This window comes from Ixodes scapularis, unplaced genomic scaffold (assembly GCF_016920785.2).
Source record: "Ixodes scapularis isolate PalLabHiFi unplaced genomic scaffold, ASM1692078v2 PGA_scaffold7__128_contigs__length_106722199, whole genome shotgun sequence".
Classification (NCBI taxonomy): Eukaryota; Metazoa; Arthropoda; class Arachnida; order Ixodida; family Ixodidae; genus Ixodes; species Ixodes scapularis.
The window spans coordinates 6192321-6200879 of record NW_024609882.1 but is presented as its reverse complement, the minus strand read 5'-3'; the positions used below and the strand labels follow the sequence as shown (position 1 = coordinate 6200879).

Here is an 8559-nt window from a genome sequence, read left to right as displayed (position 1 = left end):
TGCAATGTTAAATTATCACTGTTTATATTGCTAAGAGTTTTCACTCTTCGCGTTTACCATGGCAACGTTGCTTTTTTTTTCTCGTGTTCTGTCGCTCTCTTTTGCGATCGTTCACTCGGGACCCCGGGTGTCGGCGCACGGGATTTGCCACTCCTCCTCACCCACCTTTACCCCCCTGCGATCCAGGGATGTGGCCTACACTGAACTATTGGAACGAGTAGCCAGTGTAGATGCGAGTTATGACGTACACAACTTGTGCTCTTCATGCATCGCGTAAGAATCGAACAGTACCCAAGTTTGAAACGACGTTGGTGGTCTCTCCTCGGTACTTTTGTTCGTGGGTTTTGGTCGGTGTTAGGGGTGAGCCCGTTAAAAGAGTTAAATAATATTAGGCCCACTGGAATTTAGCCTGGAGCTCGCATTGACTACGAACCTCTGCACCGACAACGCTCAAAATCAGCGATGAAACCTCCGTGCCAAAGCACACGGGCGCATTCAAGTGACGCTGTGGGTGTGTGTGTTGACACTGGTCTTCGCCTCGTTTCTGCAACGTTTCGTAGCCGTAGTCGCGAGTTCTTGTGTCGTTGCTAGCAGATTCCGGGTAAGGAAGCTTCTGACTTCCAACACGTGGTTTTGTCCACTACAGATAGGATGTAGAAAGTTGTTCGCGTGCTCTGAGCGCTGCCATGAAGTGCTCTCCACCCGCCGAGGTTACACGCGCAATGCTGGCGTTGTGGCTGTCGCTTTGCTGCGTCGCTGTCACTGTGCGCTTCGCCGACGCTATCCCAGCGGCAGTTGACGTGCACCCTTTCAAAGCCCACGCGCGACTCAAACGGGGCAGCGTCGCTGACAACGGGAACGCCTCGACCAGCAGCGTGGCTGCTCCTGACCACGGCTTCAACGAGATTGACGCGGGTTTGTCTCGGCACGAAGCGGTACAAGGTCACGATTCGAAGCGCCTGAGTCTCGACACGGGCCGCGGTGCGTCCAAGGGTCTCCTGGCGAGGCATTCGACGCCCCTGGACCACGCTTGGACCAACTCGGAGAAGTGCTTCCGGGCGGCGACCTGCGAGCCGATCATCAACGCCACCTGCTTCGGAGTGTCACTGCCCTACGGCCACACCACCGTCGAGCTCGTCAACGACTCGACGTCGCAACTGGAGATCCAGGTTTGTCCGTCGTTTCGCCTCGAGCACGGAGCAGTCTTCCGAGGGTGACACAGCCGGTAGATACCGAGCCCCGACCTACTCTTTGTGTGGCTTGCCGCTTGGTTACTCAGCTTCGAGAATATTTGGTAGGGACCGATGAATTCGTAGGAACACGCGCATTATCGAACCTTCGAAGGCGATACTGGATTCTGGTGGCTTCATCGAATAAGCAGTGACCTAGATTTAACTCCTCTTAAGTCTCTTTCGTGCCCATTGTGGATTATCGTGTATCGCAAAGTTCATAAGGGACTCCTTCTTTTCTTGCTTGACCAGCGCAACTCCATTTGAACAGAGCCCCTGAGTGATTGGCCATAAACACCGCTTACAGTCACGGGAAGTGCATCTCGTTGGCTCTCTTTCCCGCACCAGAGCTTCGCTACCGGGATCAGAAGAATGCGTTGGAGTGCAGGTCGCACTGCGGAAGACCGCTCATACTGCCCAAAAGTCTATCTCGTGTTGTCGGTGGGCAGAAGTTGGCGTTTGTCATGCCAGTGGGATGAGACCATTTGCAGCAGAGATGGCAGTAATGACATTACTGTAATGAAATTACAGTAATGGATATATTTGTTGTGGTGATCAGTAATGTAATGAATTACTTTGATAGCTAGTAATATAGTAATGTAATAAATTATTTTCAGGCAGTAATTCGAGAAAATTACTCATTACTTTTGAAATTACTTGTGTCCCTAATGAGAAAGTTTGTTTGCAAGCTTTAAGAAAAAAATGGAAATCATTTTGCATGGTATAATGTTGTGAAAGAGGCATCAGAGCAAATAAAAGACAGCCATATGAGTGCAAAGTCTCATACGAGGAACACGACGGACGTACGAAGGCGGGCTGGAAAGGCGAAGGAGAATGTAAAAACATGGCTAGAAGTTCACGGCTTATGAACTTCAGGCAAGACAGATTCATGGCGTCACACCATCACGACGATACTGTACTTTGTTCATCCCTAAGCTGCCAGTGCGGTGGGTGCTACAAACTCACCGGAACCAATTAACCACCTTCCTTTCATCACCTGACCCAACCCCTCCTCTGCGCATGGGTATGAACGAGAGCGTGGTTACGTGGCGATACATGTGCGACTATTGCGACGAGCATGTTGCTTCCACTGCACTGTCAGCTTAAAGGTGACTGGCTTATAGGCTACAAGGTGAAGGGCATATCACCAATGAAGTAAACACATTTTAAAACCTCAGAGGACGGGACGGGCGGATCTCCTGCCTTCTTGCTCTTTTGTCGAGCAAGGTCAAACAGTAAGCTTCGACTATCGTGAACAACAAATGACCAAAATAAATAGATAATCCAGAATTCCTTGTCAAGGCCCCAGAACATTTTGTGCATATCCTTTGCCTTGTTAAGTAAAGGTGCTATTTGTAGTTTGAAAAGACTGGAAGCGAGCAAAGCAGGTTCCGCTCTCAGTAGGCCACTCTCCCTTTCCTTGGGGAGTTTATTTGAGGATAAGTAAACAAGCAAATATTGATTCAGGAATAGGCTAATGAGCTTTCATGGCTTGACTTAACTCACTGACACGGTCTATAACTTCTTCAAAATCAGGAAGGCGGAATCATGTCACCCTTTAACTAAGGACCTTCACCATTCAATGAACAGTGGAAACGGTGAGTTGACTGTCTTTGAGTCACATCGAAAGGAGAAGTTATTCATGATGTTTAATACTTCTGTCGTGCGCGCCAGCCAAACGACTGCTAATATTCTTAACTTTGAGGCTCATATGGCTGTTCCAATGTAGATCTGAGTGTTGGTACATATACTCCAAAAAGAAAGCGCTAATTACTGCCTCAAGGTATCCAGAAGTAAATTCAGTAATTTCATTACTCTTGGAAAGTAGTTGTAATGTAATAACTTTTAATCTGAAGTAATTCGTAATGCAATTTAATTATATTTTTGCAGTTTTCAGAAAAGTAATTAGTAATCTAATTTAATCACTTTTTGATAGTTATTTTCCCATTCCTTGTTTGCAGTGCAGGTCGCATTGTTGAGGGATCGAGTTGTCTTGTGTATCCGAACCACAGTATGAGGTATATATGGGTATGGACACTGCATGCGACGCAGCTGTCGGGTTAAGTCCTTTCCTTACCTTGGTTGCTAGTGGTGCTATCAGATGACTCTTCGATAGGTGCCTAGTGGTGGACTGTCATGTGCCCGATTTCCCGTGCTTCTCTATGGCAAACATGCTCGTTCTTAAAGCTGTTTTCTGGTTGTGCCATCTTGTGCAGAACTTGTCACTTGTGCAATACATGTTGTTTAGACACAGCTCTGTCGCCGACCTCAGTTTCGCACCTCAACAGCGACAAGAGCACTACTATAAAGTTTTTGAAGTGGAGCAATCTTTCATGTGGTGTTCGAGCCAGCGTCCATCAAGGACAAGACAAACGCACCAAGCAGAAAATGGATGCACTCAGGTGCCATGGCAATGAGACATTTTTTTGTTTTTGTTTGTTTGTTTTTTTCCTCGGTTGCGCCTTCTGGCCGACGGAGACGCTGTCGGAATACTTGGGTGCATGCCAAAAGAACTTCATCCAGTTGATCGTATTTCAGCGTTCGCGGTGCTGTGTGTCCTTACCCATTAGTATCTTGCACCATGCTCCGAACAAACATGTGCCTACGGTGAACGCCGGCTTGTGTCGTTTCTTTTGTTTCTGCGTCTGGCTCTCTTCCCCGTGAGCCTGTTGACCCACACCAGCCCCATGCCCGCAGGAGCGCCTGGACCTGTGGCAGGGCCTCCAGCAGATTCCCCGCTGCTGGGCTGTGGTGCAGCCGCTTTTGTGTGCCGTGTACCGGCCCAAGTGTGCCGACGGCCGGGTCACGCTGCCCAGCCAGGAGATGTGCCGCCTGGTGAGGGGCTTCTGCAAGATCGTTGCCCTCGGTTCGGAGTGGCCCTCCTTCCTCAGGTGCCAGCACGACATCTTCGCCTCGGGCTGCAAGGTCAGCTACATCTCTGTTTTAGCATTTGGACGAAATCTGGAACGGATGTGTTGTTTTAAGTTACTCGAACCCGGTCTTCGAATACCTTTTGGGTGCTCTGTTCTGCGAGCTGTGAGAAATGGCGACCATAAAACTATGAATGCACCGTGACCCACGAAACGTGTGCCTCTGTCCTAACCAGAGTTAGAAAGTGTCGGTCCCGTCTAGCTCTATTTTACCTCTCGAGATATCTTGCACTCACCACATTTACTTTTGCAGAAATAGGGGTGGAGTGTCACAAACGTTTTCTGGTGTAAATAATGTTTTAGGTTACTTAGAAACCTCACAGCGATTCAAGTAGAGGGTGCCTCACTCCAGCTAAAATGTTGAAGCCCGAACCTTCCTTGATCTACCTTTGAAGCTTTTTCCAAATTCGTCTTGAGAAATTACAGATTGGGTTTAACAAACTTTACTTACACTCTTAGACATGTCTTTAAAAGGATGGTGAACTGAAATTTGGATTTAAAAAAAACAGTGCAGGAGATGTAGGCGGGACGCTACAATCCCTACAACACTATATATACTCATAAGGTGAAATATCTAATAGACGGCCGTATTTTGGGAAAAAGAGGTCGAGATTGAACGAGGCCGACGAGGCGCGTGATTTCAAGATATCCCGTTTCCTCCTCTCTTCGCTTCGCCCCCTCAAAGCAGCGAGGCGGAGAAGACGCAAGGCCGTTTCCGCTCCTTCTCAGAGAAACAAGACGTAAACATATCTGTCAAATGCGCCTCCTTTTTTTGAAAATACGGTCATCTGTTTGAGATATCGCAGTATGAGTGATGTTTTCGTGTTTGTAGCATCCCATTGCACGCCTTTGCAGCCGTGTTTTGTGGAAGCCAGATTTCGGTTCAGCGTCCCTTTAATGCCCTTAAAGCAGGGCTGCACAACATATGGGCAGCATGTGGCTTGCTAACTGTTTTCCTGCGGCCCGTGGGGCCAGTTAAACTTTAGGTCATTACCTCAAAAAGTGTCGAGTTCAATATCTTTATACGACTGAGTTGTTGAACTATCGAGCACCCTTAAGGCAGTCCAGCAAGCGTCCTTGTACCTCTTGGCAAACTGGACATAATCCGATCGAAAGTCACCAAAATGCAATGCTGGCGAGAAACAGCCGAATACGCTATTGTTGGCTAATGGACAGGGCTTTGGAGGCATGCGAAGGCACGGTACGATCTTGATTATCGTTAATGTGCAGCATTTGCTAAGAATTTAAAAGGAGTAATGCGGAACCTATAGTAGCATTTGATTCATTACGAATTCTCTTTGCTATCTAGACACAGTTTTGAAGTTTGTCAAACCTTGGAACATTGCAGGCTGGTTATCTTGATATTTGTGGAATCTTTAGTGAAATCCTTTTAAAAGTTAGAAAATCGTAGAATTTTATAAATTTTCAACCTTTTGGAACTCCTGAATCTCGAGACTTTGGTTTCTAAAGAGGTTTGTGGCACCTCTCTTTGAAACACAAGCCCTCGAGCACCAGCTTAACCACACCTCTGCTATGGTGTACGTGCTTTGAGTTCAGACGGTACGTTTGCCGCCTCCTGCTCCAGAATGAGATGCGCGAGATCAAGTTCAACACAAGCGGGCGCTGTGCGGCTCCCCTGGTGGCGACCCCGAGGGAGACGAGCTGGTACGCGGAGGTGGAAGGCTGCGGCGTAGGCTGCCGCCACCCGCTGCTCACCGAGGACGAGCGGCTCGGCATGCGCACCTTCGTCGTGGTGGTGTCCTCCATCGCCACCCTCACCAGCCTCTTTGCCGTGGTGCGTGGCCCCCCCCCCCCCCCCCACACTCCTGTCCGCCCGCTGCTATGGTTGCCCGCAGGATGAGAGGGTATCTCTTTCGAACGCCTGACTTCTAGTGCGTGCTCGCTGCCTTTCACGGTGCTTTGGCTGCACTTGCACCATCAAGACTCGCTAGTTGCCCTTACCGAAGGCAGGAAGCGCGTACTGGAGGTAGGACAACCAAAAATCCCCTTCACTCCCCCCCCCCCCCCCCCCCCCCCACCCCACTCTTATCCTGTCAGTGACTGTATATGAGGAGTTCCCAAAAAAGAGATTAACTTGAGGAGAAATCATATCTTTGTCCCGTGTAATCTGAATACGACAACCAAATGATTGTCAGATTCCCTCGACAAATTGCGAAATGTGAGGGAAAAGAAGCGCGAAAATAACTGCCAGACAATGAGTGAGGTTAATTCCAGAGCTTTTGGCTGCCCGGCTATAACTCGTGGAGGCAAATGTGTAGAACTGCGAGAATGCTTAAGTGAAACTCACATGAGTGCCCGCATGCCTGGGGCACCAGTTGGACACCATGCTCGCAATTGTGTATGCTCAAGGACCACTTTACGTTGCATTCCTAGAGAAGCGAAGAGCACTCGTGCGCAGCTTTGATAAGTGCCTGAGGCGTGGGAATGCCCACGCACTTCACCACAGCTGGCGACGCCGTTGTGAGGCCGAATCTCGTTTAAAAACTCACCTATTTTTTCACAGGCCCAGACAAAAGCTCGCGAGGAGACAGTTTAATCTTGGTTTTAACATGATTGCGGACAATTTAGGTGCATGCATGCGACACTAAAATGCAACAATAAATTAAATCTGACAGGCACATGGTGTGTTGATTGGAGTGAAAACAAGTTTAATTATCAATTGGTTAGAAGCAAATGCAGTCGCAAATATTTTTCAGACGGTTCTGCAGGCGCAGAGTGGTTTCTTGCACCCACTTCACTGTGGGCTCACTTCTCCGGGCTTGTGTAAATGCCGTGGCAAAGAGCGCCTGATCTTGCTGTAGGCATTCAGTCAGCCTCCAGACGCTTGGATGGGCATGGCCGACAAGCTTCTGGAACCCGTTATTGCATCCTTCGCAGGTGTTGTCTGACCTGTCTTTACCTTGAAAAGTGACGTCGTACAGATTCCACCATTCCGGGGGAAACTCCAGTCGTCGTCGTCGCACAGTCAGGCAAAGCAAAGAAATCGCTCTGTGTGCTGCAGCACAAGGAATGGAAGTATCACGGAAGGGGCCGTTGATATACATGCCATCAAAGTAGTTCAGTGTACTTGTCTAAAAAGCCCAACTTTCATACATGTAAAATATTAAAAAAAAATTCGCAACTCAGTAGTTTGTTTAATACAGTTTTGCTTCAGTTTCCCTTTCACATCACCCTGAGATAATCCTCGATTTCAAATACATTTACGACGCGCAGTGACGGAAACAATTTAATTTTTCTTAGCCATTCATTTCAAATATTACTCTGAACCCCAAGAAAACCCATGCATTAGTAATGAAGAGACATTCTGCCTAACCTTTATGTGTTTGTTTGGCATGACATAAGCGCAATGAAGAAGCGAGGTCACCAAAGGGTGACCTTGCTTCTTCGGGCTCAGAAACTTCGGTTCACGAAGTTTGTTGGGTGTTGCACAAGGGTCAACCAAACTTGATCTTATCAGCTCCACTCAGTTTCGGTGGACTGAAGTTTGGTCCCAAATCATTGTTTCTGTGCCTGTTATGGCTTACTTAGGATGGGTTACAAGTTCTCCTAAAAATGGTGCAATGGCCATTGTGTCCACACTGTTTCTCAGCCCATGTTTTGCCCAGGTAGCCAAAAAAAAAAAAGCGGTGAGACTTTGGTTTTATGAAAAAACGGGTGGACTTTTGTCCAGTGAGTTTCTGTCCGGTGAGCTTTCGTATGGTTACCTGTGAGGCCACCTCCATAGAAGTTGGGCAAGGTCACGAAACTACGGTGCAGCCATAAAGTGCAGCCATAAAGTAAAAAAAAATAATAAGCACAAAGTAAAAATTAATTCTTTAACAAGCGGGCGAGCCAATGATGGTAGCAGAAAGGTGAACCACAGACGTATCGTCGACCACTGGGGAAAGGCTGTGGGGATGAGGTTACACTCTTTCTCAGACGTCCTCCTCGCATTGATTATGCCAGGGAAGAGAGCCTTTGGTGCTGTTTTGAAAACACTTTGGTGGTTACCCCGCGGGTCAAATTAAGAAGTAATTTTAATGTTCGTGATCTCGGAGGCCAAATTACATGTTTTGTATCAAATACAAAATTGCTTCCCTTTAAAGGGGGGGTGCAATGATTTTAAGATTAAAAGAATTGGCATCTCGTCATTTTTACGTTGTTTACCGTGTCCTGGAGGATAGAGAAAACATCTCCTTCATTAAAAATGTCGCAATTCCGCTGCATAATTGCAAAGCAAAAGTCTAGCTTTTTCCCCCACCTGCAGTTGCAAGTGGCAGCCGAAGGAACTACGGCGAGGAGCTTACGTGACCTTGCTCGGCTCTAAGCTGCAGCATAACGCCCCCTAATCTCAGCAGAGAGAGGGAGAGGAAGCGTCCTCCGAGAGAGCACACGGAAAC

The 8559-nt window shown here is 47.8% G+C and overlaps 1 protein-coding gene across 1 annotated transcript in view; it reads left to right on the top strand.

The window, feature by feature from the left end:
- The first annotated feature begins 255 nt into the window (after positions 1-255).
- Positions 256-8559, top strand: part of LOC8035903 — a 29636-nt gene continuing 21332 nt past the window's right edge. Inside the window, exons 1-3 of the mRNA XM_040207883.3 lie at positions 256-1169; positions 3927-4154; positions 5745-5954. Coding sequence (XP_040063817.1) covers positions 687-1169; positions 3927-4154; positions 5745-5954 — 921 coding nt within the window. The 5' untranslated portion in view covers positions 256-686. The remainder of the gene's footprint in view (positions 1170-3926; positions 4155-5744; positions 5955-8559) is intronic.